Consider the following 23,560-nt stretch of genomic DNA (forward strand, 5'->3'; position numbering starts at 1 on the left):
TGAGGTTATATGCTGCTCGCATTATTCGATGTACAATAATTTAAACAACTACTGCACATCGTGCGCGTATATTGACAGACGTGGCTTGTTACAGTCCGCATAGAAGGTATATTGATATGTAAACTAGTGTAAAACTGGGTGAGTTCGCTCATATTGGAAAAAAAAGAAAGCGCAGCTGAGGAGGCAATAGAGCCCATAGAAGTATTACGTAAGACAGGCGGTAAACAAACGAAATACTATCTGAAGAATACAAAAAAGATAGCGTTTGTGCATGCATAGTGCTTTTTAGCATCTCTATCTAGTAGCTGAATGCGCAACCCAACAAATAAAACATATATGAAGACTGAACTTTGTCCTTTTTCCCTGCATTTCTCTTCTATCTGCCAACGTGTTTGAGAGTTTAACATCCTCGACAGGACCTAAAAATCTGCATACAAGGGGTACATGCAGCCCGACCATACTAACATTTGCGATTGTTGTAAAACCTATTCCAATTGGAGACTTGCAGTTGTTAGTCCAGCATGTGTCCAATGAAATTTTCTACCTATGTTCTCGTCCATGCCTTTATTCTTTTAATAGGTGTGTTAAAATACAATCAATAAAAATGAGTAAGCATAGCTTGCTCCATAAAGAATAACGCATCTCAAGCTACTTGGTTATTATTATAAGGTGCGAACAGCTCGCATTTCACAAGGACAGAGGTTGGGGTAGTGCGATAATGTGCATAATGTTTATCCTCTGTGTTCTGGTGAGGTCCATACCGTTTGTGTCCAGTGTTACATCAAGTTCCTTCTTTGCACATATGATTGTTTCCATTGTTTAAGCAGAATACATCTCTCTTAGAATAATGTTTTACACTTACATACCGGCTCTAGGCCACTCAACATCCATCACACCTCGGTCTTCCCTGGCATGAATACATAAGAATGACTGCGTTTGGAAAGACAGCATTGAGTAAACACGTATACTTGGGATGTTCATGGCGTGACATGTTTATGCATATGCCATCATAATAGCATGCAATATGTTGAGCGTACAAATGGGCCTGGTATTCATTAGGAAACCCCATTCCATAATGTCACTTTATTGATAAGCACCAAAGTTCAAGTACAGTTGATTCTATGCAAAAACTGAATGAAGGGCACAAAATATGACATTTATTCAACCTTTTATGAAAATGCAGGACTGCCTCAATCATACATGATAATTATGCAGTGTACACAATAAATGACATGAAATATGTGTTAGCGGTGACTTGTTGCTATACGTGCACATCACAATGACAAGAGTAAAGAAAAGCAATGGCATTCATGGTGCACTCACAACTAGCGACAAGTGGACGCAATTTGTGCCAAACACCTTTATCAAGATTAACACTCCACATGTAGAATTTAGCGAATGAAATGAAGTACACATATTGAACTTTTGAAAGCACAGGAATAGGAAGCAGACATGAAAAGCCCCTACTGGGGATGCGCAAAACATATTATGTAGATATGTAGGCATGAAACAGGACATACACGTAAAAGACATAATAAAACAGATGTAATAGGCACAGCAAAACCACGGACCTAATCATAGACTAGTGAGGGTAACAACAGCTCCAACTGAAAAGAAGAAGAGCGAAATTAGCCACTAAAATTGAGGCCAACCCAGATGTAGTTGGAATAAAAACACACAAGCTTATAATTGCCCTCAACAACAAGTGCAAAGCTGTAAAATCATAGGGTAACAATAGCTTCAGCCTCAAGACAACAAGAGGAAAATCAGCCACAGGCCAACCTAGCAGAAGTCAAAATAAAAATACACAAGCTTAGAATTGCGTTTGGCAAGAAATGCAAAGCAAAGAGAGGAAAAACGAAAAAACAGACACAGAGGCAATGAACAAAACCATTACTACACTGACATCTGAAGCAGAAATTTAAGGCGGTAAACCACCAAGGCAGAAAGTAAGCGAAATTTCCCGAGTGAGGAGAAACATAATGAAAAACAGGGACACTTGACACAGAATATTAAAAATAGGCTTAGCTAAGTTAACAAAGCTTCTCATTAAGAACTCTAGTCACACAGAATTACAACGTAAATGAGATCGAGACACCACCCAAGCTACTTAAAGGGAACTGCTCATAAAGGACCAAAATGTACACACTGAAACAAACAGGGCAAAGGTGTTAGAAATTTCAATGACATTATGACGGCAACTGAAAACATCTGCTCCGAACTGTATGGATCAAAGATAAGTAATTACTGTTGAAATGAAATCACAATAGGACAAAACACTGCAGTTCCTCATGTACGGTACTTGGGAATTCAAACGCAACATCAATTTTTTGGGGACAACTGGTATGCACACCTGCTCGAAATAACCACGTCATGTCGTGATAAATATAGCCTCTAAGGATAATTTTGGCTCTGATATACACATTCTAGTCGAAATTATGCCAATATGACCCGAACTTAACGCAGTGTCAACAAAAGTATGTGCGTTACTCAGACCATAATTCCTGCATTTCAATCAGTGAGTACTGTATCTACAGACTAGGTTAAGAAGCCATACCACATATGCATCATAGAAAAACGGAAGGAAAACACGAAAGAAATGAGGCATACACACTATTTTACATTGGTTGTAGCAGCCTGCTTTCCAATGCTACGTCTACCAGTTTTTGCATCTTTAGCTTCATCAGCTGCCAAACGCATATTCTCTTTCTGCAGAAGAATGTTAATCCTGGTTTTAAAAAATACTCTCAGCAACCTCTCCTGAATGTTGTGGCAAGGTGGAAAACAATTGACAGCTTGGCACACTGTCATTAGTGGTGGCCACAAGTTGACCAATTGGAACTTCATTGCACAGAAGCTTGTTGCTATTCACTCTAAACATATTCTCAGCTGTTTCGAGCAAATGAAGTACTGCTGGCCCTGGTGATACGAGCTTGCTGTCATCAGTGTAGGATTTTAACTTTGGGAGCACACTAGCTTCGTTCGACACTGTGGCAGTTTTGCACTGCTCACAAACCCCTGTGTGCTTTGCAACACTCTTTACCACAAACCCAGCAAAGTAAATAAAAGACTCATGTTCCATCATGCTTATGTCAAGAAGATCACTGGGATATTCAAGAGCTTCTGTATTATTGCTGTTAGGAGCTCTTGCATGGCAATTTTCGATGCCAACTAGGGAAGGAGCATCGTCGATAGCATAGCTTCCACTTCTACTGGGCCGAAAGAACTGTGCCAAAGTAGCAGCTCGAATAGCACTACGAAATTGAAGAGCTTTTGGTACTGCATTCTTCGCCCTCAGAGTGGAGAACGAATTCTCAAGAGCATCTTGGGCAAATCGGCTGAGCAAAACAAAAAAGAAGCCCTTCTCATTAAGATAATAATGCTGCAGTTCCAATGCAACTTTACACACCAAAATTATGCCCATCTGCACAGGCTTCCACACGTGTTTCGATGGACAGCCTATCTTCAGATCTGTAAAAAGAGTTACCATATCCTTCAAAAAATCAGTGAGTCCTCATATTTCGGATCATTTAACTTGCTGATGCCAAGCTTCATTGTAGGTGATGTCAGTACTTTGAACCACCTATAAAGGTTTCTATGAACCATGCTGTTGTCAACGCTTCTTGGGGCAAATCTCCCCTTTGGACCAGGAAACGTAGTGCACCTGCAGTATCGTGATTTAGCAACGAAAATGCAGGCTCCACTTTCATTTTTTCATAGTGTCCTGGGTCCAAGAAGGATGGTTTCAAGTGCGGTGCTATGTTTAATTGCAGTTCAGAGTCTATTTCTTCCAGCTTCTGAATCGGCACAAGGTTAACCTCATTCTAAAGCAGCTTGTGCTTTTCGACCACATTTTCGGGAAGGAAAATCGATTGACCACGTGTGAGGTGGTTCCTCAAGTTCTTTAGCAAATGTGCGGTGTCTGCCATAAAATAAAGCTTGCGATTTTGGTTAACTGCATGACAACAAGAAACTCTTGACGCAGAACGCTTTCCCACAACTATGCCAAATTCTCTCCAGAGCGCCATATTCCCACCACCCATGTCGCTAACGACTGCATCTACACGAACCCCGATTATTTCACATTCCTGAATAATTTCAATCAACTGTTCTTGAACTAAGATGATAAGCAACTGTCTGCTTCCATCTATGTGTAACCCCACCCAGCATGAAAACAAGTCCATGCGTTGCCACTGCAGCATGTGGCAGAGAACTGTCGGCCAAAGGTAAAGTTGGCCTCCTAATAACAGTGCCAGTCGTTTGGTCAAACACAAGCCCTGAGCTCAACTGAATTTCATCGAGCATCAGAACTGCATGCCTCTCATGCTCCTTCATGGTGGTTATCTGAAATATGCAACATGCATTAGGCAACAAAGGCATTAATAAAGACATTTAAAATACAATGCTTTTCAAGAATAAACAGGCTGTGCACAGTGCAAGCTGTATTTCGATGTTTGCATGCAAGAAGATTATCACCTATTGAAATTTATGTGGAATTGTGCCTAGTTAGAGGACCTGAAGTCATAAATGAAGGAAAGGTGAGAATATGTTGTGGAAACTTTATGAATAGCCGCTAAAACGTGCACGACAAAGAGCACAGTGACAGGCACTAACACTGGCACTAGCAACACATGAAAGCTTAATAAATATTAGGGTTTACGTGCGAAAACCATGATACGATCATGAGACATGCCATAGTGGAAGGCTGTGGAAAAGGTTTCACCTTTCGCTCAAGGTGTACTGCTGAAAGAGATGCTCGCAAGAATAAATGTAACAAATATATTCAGCTACACCATTCTTTCACCTTTAAAGCAAGGGACTTCAAAACCTCATGTAGAATTCCTGGTGAGAGCTTGTAGTTTTCAACACGACGTTGTAAAGTTCTTTCACTTGGAAGGGGTACAGCAAGCTCCCTGACCGCATTGTAGCCTCTGGATCTACATGCCAAACGGAGCTCGAGGCCTTTCTGTATAGTCTCTGTAGACCATTGCTTCCCTCGCATACTGGAAGTCCACATGCCTTGCAGTTGATCTTGTGACAGGTACTTCTTGATGTTTCACGTGAGTTCATGGTTTCGACGGTTTGCTCTGCTTTTCTGTTGTTGCAGTGTAGCAACTTTCCGCTTCATGTTGTTCAAGCACTCTTCCAATGTAGCTATTCTTTTGTGAAGGGCAGCTACTACTGCTTGATCAGCATTTCATCTACTTGAACTGGAGCCTGCCTGCAAAGTACAGATTGAGCAGGGAGTGACAAGAGTTTGAAAATTTCACTATTTAACCCAGACTAGCATGTGAGGGAGAACCATAAGGATTTAAAGAAACAAAAAAATCAGGGCCACTGCATATTATTCAGCACAAAGGTGTAAGCGTAACTTTTTGAGAACACAACAGTGGTTTTAACAAACAGCATAAGCTGACACTGTTGCTCAATGAAGAGGGACAAATGGAGCTGCGGAGAACCCGCAATGCGTGCAGCTGAACTTTTTTTTTGGTGGGGGCCTGTCCTTGATCCGAAATATGGTTAGGACAGTCAAGTGTGGTCACGTCTCACTTTGTACTCTGCGTGTGAAGACAGAAAGACATTTTGGGAGCAGCAAGTGTTCGGTGTATGACCTCCTTGCTATGCCAATAGTTAGTAATGAGTAAAGACATGAATATATGGCACGTACTCTCGGCTATGACGTAGGGTTATCAATGGCAGTGGCTATTTCAAACAAAGTGGGGAGAGTGCCATGGTTCCATTGTTGTAGCTTTTTTTGACAGAGTTGCTACAAGACGGCAGCTGATTGCGTGTCACAAGTGATAGTGTGATGATGTTGTGCAGTGTGTAGCAGTGTGCTATGCATTACTGTACACAAAACACAGCTTAAATGTTCCTCCAATAAACTTACGCTGTGTGCGACTACTCTCGCTTTACAAGAATGAGCATACCAGCAAAAGAAACAAAACAGGGCACCAGTACTTGGAGCGCATCCGCACTATTAAATGCACCAATATATCAATCTGTTATGAGCGTGCACGTAATTTCCTGTAGGCAGCGATGTGTTACACTCAAGTGTATATTGCATAGTGTGTGAGAACAGTAGCACTGAACACTTACCGGTGACATCAGCTGTGCCCTCAGCAGACAGAAATCCTCCACAGGCAGCACAAAAGTTCTGCTGAGCTGTAAATGACGGATAATCTTATTAGTAGTACTGAAGACCGGTACAGTCACCAAAGCTTTAAATTAGCACAGTTGCAGCACAGGCAATGAGGGATGGCCAGTGACTAAAATTAAAAAGTGTATACGATACTGAACAGAAATTTCACTCACACTCAACAGGCACCGTCAAAGCTTGAAATGGCTGGCAGCTCGATTCATGGGTGGTTTCCACACCTGCGCACATATGATAGTTGGAACCAACAAAGCCATCTGGCAGACGCATGCCTATACAAATCGTGAAAAGTAGCACTCACCTGCTGAACAAGCTGTTGAACAAGCTGGCAGTGCGTCGCATTCGGAACTTGAAGGTGCATCTGCAACATGAGATCAACAATGAATTATGTGAAATTTCAAAGCAACATGTCACTGCCATTACCTTCTGGAAAATCCGATGGTGGTGAATCAGTGGCAGTGTGACCTAAAAAAAGATAAAGACAAATTGAAGAAGACCATCATCTCTGTTACATCGCATTTTGGCAAACAAGCATCAATACTACTTCAAGCATTTACAATATGCACAGGTGTACTACAATTTTTCAGTAATAAGAATGCATGCCAAAACCCAAGCGACAATGCTTTCAATGCTTGCAATGTGCTGAACACCATACTGTGGAGCGAAATGTTGTGGATCTGCAGCACACCCCTACAGGCATGATTGTAAAATATATAAACCAATGGATACAAGTTACAAGCCGTTACAATGCTTCGACTACATGCAGCATGTGTGTTAGCTACGTTACCTTGTGAAGAACCTAACCCTGCTTGAGCGGCATCACTGTTGGCTCCATAGCCTGCAAATTATAACATCAATGAAGGCATAAAGCATGTTTGTAATTACGGTAAGTAATAAATGCAGTAAGAACTCAGCATCAACAGCAGCTGGTGTCAGAAGCACATTCGTAGCTGATGGGCAGTGTGTCTCTTTGGCTTCTGCATAATCCAAACATGTATTAATGATAACGAAGAGAGAAAAGGCATGAGATGTGATTAACCGTCAACTCACCATCAACAAGAGCAGCTGCTGTTAGTAGTAGATTAAGGCCACAAGATGAGCGGGCTGAATCATTGCATTCTTGAGAATGAAAAAAAAATGCATTATATACCAAAGAAAAGCCATTAGCTATACATACACAAACAGTGCACAACACCTATATGCAAGACGACATGTTTCAGGTTAGTGAAAGGCTGAGAAGTAATTATGGGTGATGCAGAAAACAATAAAGACGGACTAAACATTCTCCAGTTTTTTAACGCCATTGGCTTACCTGACGTTTGCAAATGCTCTTGACTGAAGATCGTAGGCGCCGCGTCTCTCTTCAACTTTTTAGTACCAAACTTGCGCAGCAGTATCGGCTCGAAGTGGTCCGCAGTGAAGTGGTCCTAGGTAAGAAAATATTCGCGGCCACTGTTACACAATGAAACAGCACGCTATAAAAGAAACTAAAATAACTTTTAGTGTCAACACGTGCACGACTACGCACTGTTTGCCACATTCTCTTCTCACCAGACTAGCACACGGTGCGTACAGTATGTAAAAATACGCACCATTTAGCCTTGCGTGTCCTTATTTCAACCACAGAGCTTCTGAATACTGATCGCGCTGGAGCACATGCTTAAACGAAATGATGCGACATTCAGGTCGCTGCCCACGCCTTTATACATAAAGTCCTTACACCCATACACACATACACGCGGGAGTCATTCAACTATACGTCGGTCAATAAACAAAGTTTAGTTTAGCACTTGAATGTATCCATTACATTTACTTTGTAACATAGTCGACGATTATTTCTGGATCAAACGAGTGATAATTTGATTATTATATTTGATTATTAATTTGATTATGAGGGACGCCCTTTCGGAGGGCTACGGAAATTTCGACCACCTGGTATTAGATAGCGTGCATATAATGCTAAGTACACAGGCCCCAACATTTCCGCCTCAATCGAAAATGCAGCCGCCGCGATCGGCATGGATCAAGCCAGAGACGCAACGTTTACACGGCACTAAACGCGGCACGCGTTTCAACTGGCATGCACGTTTACCATCGACGCGGTTACTCTCTATGTGTGATCCTCGAGCTTGACGGTACCGCAACACTGTAAACACGAATACAAGCGAAACGATAGAGTTTAGCTCGCCGGTACTCACCTCACAAAGCCGCGACGATACAAGGTCCAAGTCAGTCCTTCCGATGCGCTGAAGCGAAAATAGCTTCTTTCCTCTGCTGTACCTGCTTTTTCAACCGCTGGCACAGCAGCTCGGCGTCCCGAAACGTGCAGGATTACCGTGCACACACTCACGCGCGGTCGAACTCCGGCTACACAACAATACCAAGCGCGCACGCCTAGCCACAAACAAACACCGCGAAAGTGCACAAACAAAATGGCGTTTGCGATACCTTCACAAAGGCTAGTGCGTCATGCTGCAGATGCTTAGCACCGCCGAGTTTATTACACGGACAGCAGTGGCGCTGCCATCGAGAGCGTCACCGCTGAGTGCGTCTGCATGCAAACGGTGGGCTATCTCGTTGAATATAGCGTGCTTGCGGTGATGTCTTTTGACACTGCATGCCACTTGCTTATATACACGTCACATCGTCGTATTTAACGTTACTTTTTATACATTTTCTTTCTCAATCACTCTTTTGGTGCATCGCCCAGAACCGCAGCGTCGCGATGCGCTTTAACGGAAACATGAGCACAAGCTCATCTTTGCGGCCAGGAGCCATACAGCCCCTCAACTAGCGTCGTTTACTATCTGCAATGCACGCGAGGGGAGAGGAGTCTGCACATTGACACGAATGGTGCTACTTTAGTTTATTTTTCAGGGACTTTATCTCCGGACAGTGTGAGGTGCCGCCTTTCACGCGCTTGGGTCATTTCTGACTGACAAAAATGTCCACGGTAGCGCCACCGCGGCCAAAGCAAGGTTCGTCTCAGTGTGACGCGTCTTCTGCGCAACGCGAACCTCCGTTGCTCGTGCCCGTCTTAGAGGATCCTGCTTGCCGAAAAGTTTGCGACGACGTTGTTGTTCCGTCGGACCATCCCATCAGCGATGGTCGGCGGTGCCCAGACGAGAACCCGGACTCCAACGCTAGCAGTGCCTGAGAAGCAACGGAATCCAGTGATGATGTCGTAAGCGTTGGTGGGTCGCGCGGCACGCTGCAACGCCGCTCGAAGCTTAAGAACTTCGTTGTGCCTGTAAAGATCGAGAAGCCGTGGGACAGCGGTTACCTTGCAAACTACCACCGCGGCTCCTTGCAAGCTACCACTGGAACGCCTTGCCATGGAACGTCGAAAGGTGCGGAAACAACGAGCTCCAGCAGTGCCGGAGAAGCAACGGAATCCAGCGATGACGTCGTAATCGTTGGTGGGTCGCGCGGCACGCTACAACGCCGCTCGAAGCTTAAGAACTTCATTGTGCCTGTAAAGATCGAGAAGCCATGGGACAGCGGTTACCTTGCAAGCTACCACCGCGGCTCCTTACAAGCTACCACTGGAACGCCTTGCCAAGGGACGTCGAAAGGTGCGGAAACAACGAGCTCCAGCAGTGCCGGAGAAGCAACGGAATCCAGCGATGACGTCGTAATCGTTGGTGGGTCGCGCGGCACGCTGCAACGCCGCACGAAGCTTAAGAACTTCATTGTGCCTGTAAAGATCGAGAAGCCGTGGGACAGCGGTTACCTTGCAAGCTACTACCGCGGCTCCTTACAAGCTACCACTGGAACGCCTTGCCAAGGGACGTCGAAAGGTGCGGAAACAACGAGCTCCAGCAGTGCCGGAGAGGCAACGGAATCCAGCGATGACGTCGTAAACGTTGGTGGGTCGTGCGGCACGCTACAACGCCGCTCGAAGCTTAAGAACTTCATTGTGCCTGTAAAGATCGAGAAGCCGTGGGACAGCGGTTACCTTGCAAGCTACCACCGCGGCTCCTTACAAGCTACCACTGGAACGCCTTGCCATGGAACGTCGAAAGGTGCGGAAACAACGAGCTCCAGCAGTGCCGGAGAAGCAACGGAATCCAGCGATGACGTCGTAATCGTTGGTGGGTCGCGCGGCACGCTACAACGCCGCTCGAAGCTTGAGAACTTCATTGTGCCTGTAAAGATCGAGAAGCCGTGGGACAGCGGTTACCTAGCAAGCTACCACCGCGGTTCCTTGCAAGCTACCACTGGAACGCCTTGCCAAGGAACGTCAAAAGGTGCGGAAACAACGAGCTCCAGAAACAAAAGAACTGTTAAAACGAAGCAGAAGGCATGTTCAGCGGTGTTAACGTGTACTCGCATACCAAAGGTTCCCGGAGAAAAGACTCCGAAGAATGCCCGCGGGCAAGGGTGTCAGTGGGCGGCGAGGGATGGCGCTGCTGGTTGTGAGAAGAAGACCGCCGTATATTGTGCCGACGAGCAGTTCGAACCCACGGCAGTTAAAAAACTGAAGGCTATAGAGAGCACCTTAAAGGCGCCCATGCCTCCTCCAAAGCCTCACGCAGCAGCCGCAACGAAGTCGAAGCCGCGGGGACGTAAGAAGAAACAAGAGATGGTGCCTGCAGTTGGCACAGAGGTACGACGGGGAAGCGCTGGAGCTGAAGCTACACCACGCTTCAGTAAGACGGTGGTACGGCGAGCCAAGAACGGTGAAACACCGGCCCCGTCCCGCAAGGTAGCGACCCAAGTACAATCGACATACGAGCTTCACCGGCGCTCGTTGAAAAACGGGAGAAATCTGAAAGTGGCAGTGACTGGCTCAGTTGCTGAAGCAGCCGCTGTGCAAGTAGCTGAGAAACGAAGTAAGTCTAACGATGAGTCCCCGGTAGACGGAGTAAATGCAAGCCGAGTTAACACCGTGCCTGCAGCTGACGAGGCTCCACGCACAGCGTCGACAAGCAGAAGGGACTTCGTGCCGTACGGACTAAATTCGTCTTTGGAAGCTTCGGCGGACGTGGTGGAAAGACGCACCGAACGTTTGCCACAAGGCGCGACCACTGCTGCTCTACATCGCTCAAGCATGGATTTGAGGCCAGTATATCTGCAAGATGAAATCAGCGTGGCTTTTGAATACTCGACGTCGCGGGGCGTTATTTTGTTTCCACACTGGGCTGCTGGTTTCCAAAGAACGTTGACCTCCACCGCGGCACCCGATCATGAGGGGAGTGCCGACGAGGGAGTCGTGAACACCGAGGCAAGCGTAGACGGAGTAAATGCAAGCCAAGTTAACACCGTGCCTGCAGCTGACGAGGCTCCACGCACAGCGTCGACAAGCAGAAGGGACTTCGTGCCGTACGGACTAAATTCGTCTTTGGAAGCTTCGGCTGACGTGGTGGAAAGACGCACCGAACGTTTGCCACAAGGCGCGACCACTGCTGCTCTACATCGCTCGAGCATGGATTTGAGGCCTGTATATCTGCAAAATGAAATCAGCGTGGCTTTTGAATACTCGACGACGCGGGGCGTTATTTTGTTTCCAGACTGGGCTGCTGGTTTCCAAAGAACGCTGCCCTCCACCGCGGCACCCGGTCTGGAGCGGAGTGCCGACGAGGGAGTCGTGAACACCGAGGCAAGCGCTTCCGCCGCGCTTCAGTACGCGTCGCCACAGAGTCCTGTAGAAAGCAGTTATGCCCCCACTTGCAACGAGGATGCTTTGCCAACGCAAACCGAACCAAGTGCGGCTACCAGCGCGCAGGCTGAATGCATTGAAGATTCTCACGGAACTCAACGTGATAGTAGCGTACCTGTGGAGCTATCAAGCCTTGGCCTAGGTACTGCAGCAGAAAACATCGGACGTGATTCATCAGACAACGTCGCCACAATCGAAGAAGCTACATCTGCTGCGCTCGACGTGATTGAATCGACTTGTGAGACGCATTCCCTTTCGTCACCGGGTGCTTCCGCCCCGCTTGAGTCCACGTCTCCGGAGAGCATTCCAGTTGAAAGCAGTGACACCGGCACCTCCAGCGAGGCTGTTTTGCCTACGAAATTCCAACGCAGAGCCGCTGCCAGCAAGAAGTCTGGATGTATTAAAGTTCCCCAAGGAACGCATTGCGATTATAGCATGCTTGTGGAGGCATCGAGCCCGGGTGAAGGCACTGCAGCAGAGGTGATTGTGTGTGAGTTTTCAGGAAACGCCAGCACGTTGAAAGAAGCTACATCTGCTGAAGTCGACGCAATGAAATTGACTGGCGATACACATACACTTTCGGCGCCCGGCGACTACAGAGACGAATGAAAAATACCGGGGGTGAGCACTAATGCAAGGGCAGATAATGAAGGAATCAGCGTGGTTACCGACACCGGTGCTGAAGAACCCGTTTGCTGGCGAGAAAATTCCTCAAGCAAGAGGCGTTGAACTGACGACGAAGTCATATTCACATCGGACCCCAGAAGCATGCGTCGACTTCAGCTATGTAATCAGTGTCATACTTCTTTTGTTTTGTTTTTTTCTCTTTTTTCTTTGCTCATTTCAGTAGTATGGTTTTGTGTTTCCTTTTTTCTATTTGTATTGCGACGCCATGTTGTATATCGTTGCTGATTTGATGCGTTCGTGTGGAAACTCTGCAGGCTCGCTCTATTTCAGATATGAAATAAAGAGTTTGCGAGTAAGTGACGCTGTTTCATAAATACTCGCTGAGGCACTGGTTTACGGAGAACCGCGCTTGGTCGCCCCCTCGCTCCCCGCAAATGCTCTTAATGCCCATAGAAACAAGCTTACGACGGATAAACTTTGCGCATGCTGGAGATTTGCGTGTGTTGAGCATCGGTAGTAAAAAGTGAATTTACAAGAGCAGTGCAGTGCATAGCCGGTAAATGCATACCAATAATGGCTGCACCAATGTATAATAGCACGGTAATTATACAAGGTGAAGCTTACGGGCGAATTTTTTCGGTACAGAGGGGTGTATAGTATTAACTGAATTGTTCTAAACACATAGGTAATTAGCAGTTATAATTGTTAAACGTATACTAAATGGTTACTCATTCTCCTGCGATGCACTTAGCGGAACCTCTGCAGTCGTTTTCGCAGGAGTAGTTGCAGGTCACATGCATGACTGCAGGGGTTGTGTGAGTAATTAAGTGAATAAATAAATAAATAAAAACAAAAGAATGATGATGGTGGTGATGATGGATGATGGGGATGCTTTTCAAATTAATAGAACTAATTTATGATGGCAATTTCTAACCTAAACTCAGTATCATCAGCCTCATTCTGCGGGTGAGCAGCCAAGTGCTTTTGCCACTAGACCACCGCGATGGGGAAAAAAAAAAGACTATTCTTTGATATTTTTACCATAAGAGAAATGCGTCTTTACAAAAGTAGTTGGTTGTTTATAGCACGTCGACATAAAGAAGAAGAAGTAGAAGAAGAAAAAAAGAAAAAGAAGAAAAGAAGGAGAAAGAAAGAAGAAAGAAAGAGGAGAAGGAGGATGAGGAGTAGGTGTTTAATGAGAAGAAGGAGAGGTCGGCCTTAAAAGCGGGTTTCTGGCCTGCTTCTTCACACGGGGGTAAGGGGAAAAAGGAAAGAAAAAGGAGGGTATGATTAGGGTGACTGTGGTATAGCACAATGAGTCACTACACACAATGTCTTGTTCGGTGTAGTGCACGCACAGAAGTCTCTGCATTATCAGATTCTCTAAAGAAGAATGAATCTAAAACTGTCTAGCTTAAGATATTCAATCAGGCCCTTTACACTGCGTTGAGCGTGATCCACACGTTTCCAAGCATCCAATAGTTCTCCGAGAATGGTCGGCAGTCTAGGTCATCTGTGAGGCACTTAAGAGATTGTTTTCAACTGCGTATAAATGGCACTCACAAAGGATGTGATTGATCGTTTCTGGCGCATTACACAAGTTGAAATTGGGATTTTGCTCTTGTTCTATCAATCGTAAGTATCGGCGCATGTATGCAACACCCAGCCGCAGTCCATGTAGTGGCGTTTCTTGATCTCTCCTTAGTCAGAACGGAAGGTGAAAAATACGACAAGAGTCAAGCCTGTAAATCCGCTTGTGGCGGTAATCCGGATGATTCCATAGTCCTTGCATAGATATCTTCATACCTTTAGACAGCAAGACAGTGAGGTCGTGTCGGGAAAAGTGAATCGATATCACTTCGCCACTGGTGTGCGCCATTTTCCCTTCTGCATCAGCTTGTACATTCCCAGCTATGCTCCTATGACTGGGAATCCATTTCAACGCATACCGTTGCGTCGACATATAGAGCTAGTGCGCTGTATAATGGTGTTTCGCAAATGTAGCACCGCTTTTTGTGGATCCACCCACGTTGACGCCAAGCGGCGCATCCGCCTTAAAGCCCATAATCATTATTTATTGAACATTCGTCGTCGATGAAGTCTTTAACACATACCTGGAGTCCACATATGGGGTGAAAGCGGTGAATGCAAGGCTGAATACCGCGCAAAGATGGCAGTATAGTATAGCTCAGTATGCACCCTTTCAAAGCGTCTTGAAACGCGAAAAGAAACGCCAGGCGCTTCATGTGTTCGCTCTAGCCTGCCGTGATTTCTCACACAACTAGAAGGAAATATTTCACAGGTCGAGCGCGGAACGCGGTGACGCAGTTCAGGAGCCAGGCTAGCGTCGAAGAACTGTATTCTAATAAGGATGAATGCTAAGAGTGAAAGTTGGGTTAAAGCCACCTCCTCGCGTTGTGCCAGAACATTGGCAATATCACACTTGTATTGGAAACCCGCCGAGTGGGACAGTAATAATAGCGACGGCGTGTTCGCCGGGCGAATCGCCTAAGTCACGCATAACTTGACAGTCCCTTCCAGTTTCAGACAAAGATTCTGTGATCAGAAGCACCGTGAGAAAGATAAATGGCGTGTTCGCGTAAAGGCACCACCCGCTGACCAGAAGGAGCGGCGTTGCTCGTATTTGCCCGTCTCAAAGTCTCTCACAATCACCGTTAGCGGCATGCAGAAAATAGACGCGTTCGCGCGTCCCTCACATGTGTTCAAGCACAATCCGTCGACAGATGCAAGGCGCGGGACGCGCGCGCCGCGTTTCATTGTTTACCGAAGCCGGCTCAAGGTTGTTTTAGATGCGGAGCATCTAATACTCGAGGCTTGTAGTGCGGCGCCGTCCGCAAGCTTCCTCCTCCTTCTTCCACCATCTGTGCATCCCTTCCTCCTCTACACACCGCGCGCGCTTCACTCCTCCACCATCTGTGCACCCTTCCTCTTCTACGCACCGCCTGCGCTTCTCCTCTTCACGAACATTCGCTAGCTGTATAATGTAGCGCGCATGCGCCGTCACGCTTCGAGAACTTCGGCAGCTGACGCGCGCGCATGCGCCGTCGCGCTTCGAAAACATCGGCAGCTGACACGCGCGCATGCGCCGTTGCGCTTCTCCCCCTTCTCGAACATTCGACAGCTGACAGTGCATGCGCCGTCGCGCTGTATATATACTCAAGGTCGGTGCTCGCTCGCTCAGTTGCCGCTCGTCGGTCGGTTTGTACGGCGCGTCGACGTCGCAATGATCGACGTCCCTTCGACCAGCGCCGGCCAAAGTGTTGGCGGAACCGCAACCAAGTCGTCGTCCGAAGACAAGGCAGCGCGGAGAAGAGCTCGCGACGCCGAACGTAAACGTCGGCGTCGAGCGGAAGATGCTCAACTTAGAGAACGTGAAGCCGCTGAGAGACGTCAGCGTCGAGCAGCAGCACCGGATTCGGCCGCTTTGAAACGTAAGCGTCGACAAGAGGACCCGGACTTTCGAAAACGGGATAGGTGTCGTACGTGTTCACTCATTTAACACCCCTCCTACAACCACGTTAACCAATTTAGCCAGCGACCCAAGTAAGTCGCAATTTAACACCCCATTTCACAACCACGTTAACCAATTTAGCCATCGACCCAAGTAAGTCGCACTTTAACAGCCCGTTAACCAATTATATGCTCCGCATCCTCCTCAGTGTTCCCCCGAGAGAAGCTGCGGGCAATTTTTTTTTATACGCTAGGCTATGAATTCTGGCGCTGCAGTCAGACTGGAAAGCTCGACTGAATGGTGCAATCCGCCTGATGTTTTACGTGGTGCACGTAGTGGGTTACACCAACGCATTGGTTAAATAACCACCGGCCATTGTTCGTGGATCCCAAGGTGGTGGGTTCTCCTCCCAGAACCGGAACAACTTTATTTTTTTTAATTCACCGTCTAGTGTTTATTTGGCCGACAAGTAATACGTCACGACAGTCTCGGTGGACCTTGGCATAAAATACTTTCGTGCTAAAGATAATTGACGCTTACGAGCGAAAGGTGTGTCGTATGCAGAATGAGGAGGAGTTAAAGTTCAATTCAACCAAAAATTCTGGGCACGTACAGGACTGGTCAAAAGTTCCTAGACCACTATCCCACGTACTCTTATGGCAGCGTGTATTTCCGCACGACTCCACTACGCAAAGTGTTCTCGAGTTCCTCAGGTTGAAAGACGAGGCGGTAATGTCAGTTACGATCTTTTGCATGGCTGAGTGCGTTCGGTGAGCAGGGCCTCTCATGTGGTCAGTGGTGTTCCAGGGGGATGTGGGTAAAGGTAGTGGGCGGTTGGCGGCATTGAGCACAGGACGGTGTGTATGCTTGGGAAGATGTGGGAAAGGAAATAGGACGTGTATAGGGAATACATGAGTGCAGAAAGTATATCCCCAATATAGCAGAAGGTAGCAGCGTGTAAGTAGTTAGCTGTGGGGGTATGAAGATCTGTCGGGTAATTGAGGTGACTAATCGGACCCACAGAAGCGCGTGGGGAAAAAGTCGTCAGTGCAAAAAGGCATGCATGTACAATGGACGAAGACAGTATTTCAATTCCTGTGATTACAACAGCTACCAGCAGCGCATATATTTGTTGTCTTGGAAGTTATGTTAGTTCGCGATATGTGTTAACTATTTGAACAAAGTAACTGACCCACTGGGCTAATTGGTTTCAATTGAACGATGCGAAACTGGTGATTGGGCTTGTGCGAATAGTGAATTTTTGGTTCGAAGTGAATTCGAAGTGAATAGTGATTTCGATTGAATAACTTCGAATCGAATTCGAATAGTATATATGAAACAGAAAAAAAAGCAAATATTATTATGACAAAACTAACCTGCACAATATTTCTTTTAAATTGAAACAGGGTCTCTATGCAAATGCCATTTATTTTTTTCGTTCAAAGGAAGTCAAAACAACCTTGAGTAGTAGTTTTTGTTGATGCGAGTGATAACCTGATATAAACTTAATGTTTTAAGATTTATTATACTAGGATTATATAGACTGTCATAATAAGCCTAATAAAATGAAGAATTGATTTGGGGATAACATGTTCCTTTAAAGGGGCCCTGCAACACCTTTTCAAGTAGCCATTGAGCCAGTAAACATGCTTGTTGCCTATTTACTGCAGCAAAGTTTCTAGAATCAGTGTAGTATGAACAGAGTTCCATAAATTGGCACACTTTGCAATTGCATTCTCTATTCTCGTCTTGACGAAATAGCTGGAAGCTAAGCAGGGAGGAATGGCACGGTGAAAGAATTAAAGTACTCCACACGCACCTCATGACCTTGAGCACCTCTTTTCTTTTCTTAGAATACGCGGCTTTTCAGTCCAATCGCACACGCACTCGTGGACAAGCGTACCATGCTCAAATCAGCCAATGCCTGTGACCAGAGCCATATATTTCTTCTAGGTTGTGACAAGGGATTGTTGTGCTTACAGTGTCACTTCCTGAGGGAAAAAGGCAGTTTTAGCTTTGAAACTTCATTGTGAAACAGGCCATGTACTGCGCTACAATAGTTGCCTCGAGTGTATTCGGTAGCCTCGACTACCAATCGGTAAAGTTTTCTGACCATGTTGAGTTATTGTTGCAAGGCCCCTTTAATTTGAAGGTAGGCTTCACGGCAAAGCAAAGGTTCTTTATGTAGATGTTTTCACTGTTAGCATTTCTACACTGCAGTAAAACTACCTTTACAAGCGGTGACCTGCGAATTATTATTCATTTATTGGTTCATTGCGAATACTTGGAAAATATTAATATTTTAAATTCGTATCAAAGCGAATTCGAATAATCAACTATTCGTTCGAATATTCGAAGCATTCGAATATTCGCACAAACCTACTGGTGATGAATATGAAGGAGCTAATTAGCCCTGACTCGTGTGCGGCAAGTGCTCCTCTTCTTTGTCTCTTTTTTTTGCTACTATTCTTTTAGAGGCGAAGCTTTCTGTGGTCAAGGTTTGTCCGTTAGGGTTGTGCTTTGCCGTAGCAGCCGCTGACCATGATGCTGATGATGAAGAACAGGCGCGTTCCTGACCACACATTTTCTTTCTGTCATCACGACGAAGCACATGCAAGATGCCCACCTTACGCCGCCACGATGACCACGATGACGCTGATGATGGTGAATGCGATAGTGATGATGACCATGGACAACCACTGGCGTGTGCAGTAGATGACGTCTCGATGTGCTTTGCGATGCATTTCGTATAACTGGAAACAACAAACAATCACAAGGGGAATGTGACACAGACCTCGTATTTGCGAGTTTCAGGCTAGATATGATACGACAAAGCAGTAAAGAATTGGAACAAGCCATATGTAAACATATGTAAACAGCACCGGTTCAAGTATATTACAATAACCATGATGCTCTTCGATTGAGCAGCGAACCAGAACAGTAGAAGCTAGGAGGCTACATCTACTCCCGCAGTGGTGTGTGACCCAAGTTGATGAAGTATTCTCTGAAATAAATGAGTAGAAAATAGGAGCAGGATTTTTTTTTGTTATACGCTTGCACCTGCTGTGCTCAGTAGGGGGGCTTATGTAATTTTTTTTTGTGGGGCGTATAGCCGCCCCGCCACGGTGGTCTAGTAGCTAAGGTTCTCGGCTGCTGACCCGCAGGTCGCGGAATCAAATCCCGGCTGTGCATTTTCGATGGAGGCGGAAATGTTGTAGGCCCGTCAACTCAAATTTGGGTGCACGTTAAAGAACGCCAGGTGGTCAAAATTTCCGGAGCCCTTCCCTACGGCGTCTCTCATAATCATATGGTGGTTTTGGGACGTTAAACCCCACAAATCAATCACGGGGCGTATAGCCACCTGCGGTTTTTGGCGTGCATCAAAGTGTTTGTGACCGGCTTAAAATCTCCGATTAAAAAGGCGTTGTGTAAGCTATCGCATCGCCTTATTGGGAAACGTGCAGAGAGTTTGCTCATACAGTTCGCTGGCGTGCTTTTCTCGGGTGGCAGGTTCAAACTTAGAGGTAAATTTCTTGCGCTGTGTTAATATAAACATTAAGTTCGCTTTTACGAAGCGATCTTGGTTCCTAGCCAAAGTAAGACATAGAAGTGAGCAATCATGACTTATGTACAACTATTGGTCCATTATAAAATTTGCCGAGACCCAATGTGCATCGTTGCGTTACGCAAAGCCCCGCAGGTCGCGGAATCGAATCCCGGCTGCGGCGGCTGCATTTCCGATGGAGGCGGAAATGTTGTAGGCCAGTGTGCTCAGATTTGTGTGCACGTTAAAAAACGTCTGGTGGTCGAAATTTGCGGAGCCCTCCATTACGGTGTCTCTCAAATCACATGGTGGTTTTGGCACCCCACAAATCCATCAATGGGTTACGCAATGCCACACATTGAGCAGCTTTTGGCCGGGGAAAGCGGCCATATTATTCTGGTCGGGTAGGAAAGGAAAACGCAGTCTTCAATATTTTTCAGGCTTGAAGGTCTCAAAACAATCAGAAAATTGTGAGGGACGCCTACTAGACACTACCGGGAATTCAGACATCGGGTGCTATTCAACGCTGACCACAATTTGAATGCATGACCATCAAACATTTCGCCTCCATCTAGGGGTGAATTCCACAGCCGAAATTCAATCTTGCGATCCTAGAGTCCGCAGTAAAGCTCCATAACCATTAGATCATCGTGGCTGGGCGAAATCGTCCCCTTCACAAAACGTTAGCTAATTCAAAAGTGGGTGATACGCAAAAAGAAACAAGTATTGAAATACAACAAAAAAACAAGAAAAATATTACGCACAACTTCACCATTGAGAACTAGGGCATCAAATCGAAATGCCGCCACTTGCACAATCGAGAGGTTTTGCACCTATTCTTAGGCTGGACTCAACTATAGCTAAGAGATTGTTAACGCTCGATTTTGGAAAACTACATCTAGATTTAACGTAACGAAACCCTACGCGATTTCCGATTACACAAATTGTTTTCGATTAAATACGAACCAATGGCGAGAAAATCTACAATTGACGAAGTGGGTTAAAGGTCTCGTTTAGCTGAACGATGCCTTCTACCTGAAATTTTGTAGTGTGTAGCAAGTATAAAAGGGGTGGAAATGTCCAGTTTGAGAGGAACTGCAAACTGTCACGGTGAAGCGAATTGTTGGTAATAACTATAGTCGTTACATGAACTCAGGAAAACAATCGAGTACATGTCATTTTGTAAGTATGTACAAGGGCAAGTAGGAAGAACAGAGGACACGCTTCAGTGTCCTTTTAGGGGCTAAGCTCCTTTCAATCTAACCTTGTCCTGCGTCAGGCTAACCGTTAGTATGTGACAAAGAAACAGGCAAACAGATAGAAAAACAGATAGACATAAAGACGGACGGACGGACAAACAGATGCATGGAAGAAAGCACGGACGGACGAATAGATGGACTGATTCACTGCCGGATGACGAATGCACACACGGATGCACAGACAGATAAATTGACTGACAGACGGATGGACAGACAGACAGACAGTAGACACAGATGGACACACACACACACAGAGACACACACACACACACACACACACACGCACACACACACAAATGAACAGACAGACAGACGGACAGATGGACCGAAAACAGACATACGCACATAAAGATGAATGGACAGACACACACAAAAATAGATATACAGAAAGACACACAGACGGACACACAGACAGACACACAGACAGACACACACACAGACGAACAGACAGATGGACAGATGGGCAGACAAACAGACAAACGCACATGAAGATGAACGGACAGACAGACATACAGATAGATAGACAGAGAGAATAAGAGACGGACGGACGGGCACAAAGACAGACACAAGGACACAGACGAACAGTCAGACAGACGGACAGATAGACAGACGAACTGACAAACGCGCACAAAGATGAACGAACAGACATACACACATATAGATATACAGACAGACACACAGACGGACAGACACACACAAAGACACACACACACACACAGACGAACAGACAGACAGACGGACAGATAAACAGACATACGCACACAAAGACGAATGTACAGACAGACACACAGATAGATAGACAGACAGACACAGATACGGACGGAGACACAGACAGACACGGACGAACAGACTGACAGACGGACAGATAGACATACAAACAGACATACGCACACAAACGATCAGACAGACATACGGACAGATATACAGACAAACAGACATACGCACACAAAGACGAACGGACAGACATACACGCAGATAGATAGACAGACAGACACACAGATGGACGGACGGACACACAGACAGAAACACAGACGCACACACAGACAAACAAACAAACAGATGGACAGACAAACAGACATACGCACAATATGACGAACGGGCAGACAGACACACAGACAAACCCGCACAGAGACACAGACGAACAGACAGACAGATAGACAAACAGACATACGCACACAAAGACGAATGGACAGACATGCACACAGATAGACTGACAGACACGCAGACACGCACGCACACACACACACAAACACCCCCCCCCCACACACACAAACGAACAGACAGACGGACGGACAGATAGACAGACAGACATACGCACACAAAGACGAACTGACATACAAACACACAGATAGATAGAGAGACAGGCACACAGGCGGATAGATGGACACACAGACACACACACAGACACACACACACAGACAAACAGACAGACGGACAGATAGACAAAGAGACATACGGACACAAAGACGAACGGACAGACAGACAAACAGAGAGACAGAGAGACACACAGACGGACGGACGGACACACAGACAAGCACACACACACAGACGAACAGACAGACAGACGGGCAGAGAGACCGACAAACAGACATACGCACGCAAAGACGAACGAACAGACAGACACACAGATAGATAGACAGACTTACAGACACACAGACGGATGGACGGACACACAGACAGACATACAAACACACACACACAGATGACAAACAGACATACGCACACAAAGACGAGCGTACAGACAGAAGCACACACGGACACACACACACACACATAGACAGACGAATATACAGACAGACGGACAGATAGACAGACAAACAGACATACGCAATCGATCGATTTGTGGGGTTTAACGTCCCAAAACCACCATATGATTATGAGAGATGCCGTAGTGGAGGGCTCCGGAAATTTTGACGACCTGGGGTTCTTTAACGTGCACCCAAATCTGAGCACACGGGCCCACGACATTTCTGCCTCCATCGGAAATGCAGCCATCGCAGCCGGGATTTGAACCCGCGACATGCGGGTCAGTAGCCGAGTATACAGACACACAGACGGACGGACGGACACACAGACAGACAGACAGACAGACAGACAGACAGACAGACAGACAGACAGACAGACAGACAGACAGCCAGACAGACAGACACACAGACACACACACACACACACAGAGAGAGAGACGAACAGACGCACAGATAGACAGACACACAGACGGATGGATGGACAGACAGACAGACAGACAGACAGACAGACAGACAGACAGACAGACAGACAGACAGACAGACAGACAGACAGACAGCTGGACAGATAGACAGACAGACATACGCACATATAGGCGAATGGACAGACAGACACACAGACACACAGACGGATGGATGGGCACACAGACAGACAGACACACACACACATACTCAGACGAACAGAAAGGCAGACGGACAGATAGATAGACAAACATACATACGCACACAAAGACGAATGGACAGACAGACACACAGACACACAGACGGATGGATGGACACACAGACAGACAGACAGACAGACACACACACATACATAGACAAACAGACAGACAGAGGGACAGATAGACAGACAAACAGACATACACACACAAAAACAAACGGACATACAGACACACAGACAAACAGACGGATGGATGGACACATAGACAGACACACACACATACATAGACGAACAGACAGACAGAGGGATCGATAGACAGACAAACAGATATACGCACACAAAGATGAACGGACAGACAGACACACAGACACACAGACGGACGGATGGACACACAGACAGACAGACACACACACGCATACACACACGATACACAGAC

General features: G+C 46.2%; 1 protein-coding gene across 1 annotated transcript; it reads right to left on the reverse strand.

Annotated features, from left to right (window-relative positions):
• Positions 1-1,068: 1,068 nt before the first annotated feature.
• On the reverse strand, positions 1,069-9,251 carry LOC142766070 (uncharacterized). The gene is made up of 10 exons (XM_075867898.1): positions 9,213-9,251; positions 8,356-8,403; positions 7,470-7,584; positions 7,208-7,276; positions 6,945-6,995; positions 6,581-6,622; positions 6,459-6,518; positions 6,316-6,378; positions 6,100-6,165; positions 1,069-5,221 (listed from the first exon to the last, which is right to left on the reverse strand). The coding sequence occupies exons 1-10, from the start codon at positions 9,249-9,251 to the stop codon at positions 5,202-5,204; spliced, it is 573 nt and encodes a 190-aa protein (XP_075724013.1). The 3' UTR covers positions 1,069-5,201.
• Positions 9,252-23,560: the final 14,309 nt, after the last annotated feature.

This window comes from Rhipicephalus microplus, chromosome 6 (assembly GCF_043290135.1).
Source record: "Rhipicephalus microplus isolate Deutch F79 chromosome 6, USDA_Rmic, whole genome shotgun sequence".
Lineage (NCBI taxonomy): Eukaryota > Metazoa > Arthropoda > Arachnida > Ixodida > Ixodidae > Rhipicephalus > Rhipicephalus microplus.

What these genes read in the sequence shown, in the direction of transcription:
- LOC142766070 (XM_075867898.1), bottom strand. Translation starts at nt 9,251, where the DNA reads ATGGTCCGACGGAACAACAACGTCGTCGCAAACTTTTCG. An exon ending in TATCGTCGCGGCTTTGTGAG is followed by an intron (nt 7,585 to 8,355) that starts GTGAGTACCGGC and finishes TTTCTTACCTAG; the next exon opens with GACCACTTCACTGCGGACCA. An exon ending in TTTGACGGTGCCTGTTGAGT is followed by an intron (nt 6,166 to 6,315) that starts GTGAGTGAAATT and finishes CGTCATTTACAG; the next exon opens with CTCAGCAGAACTTTTGTGCT.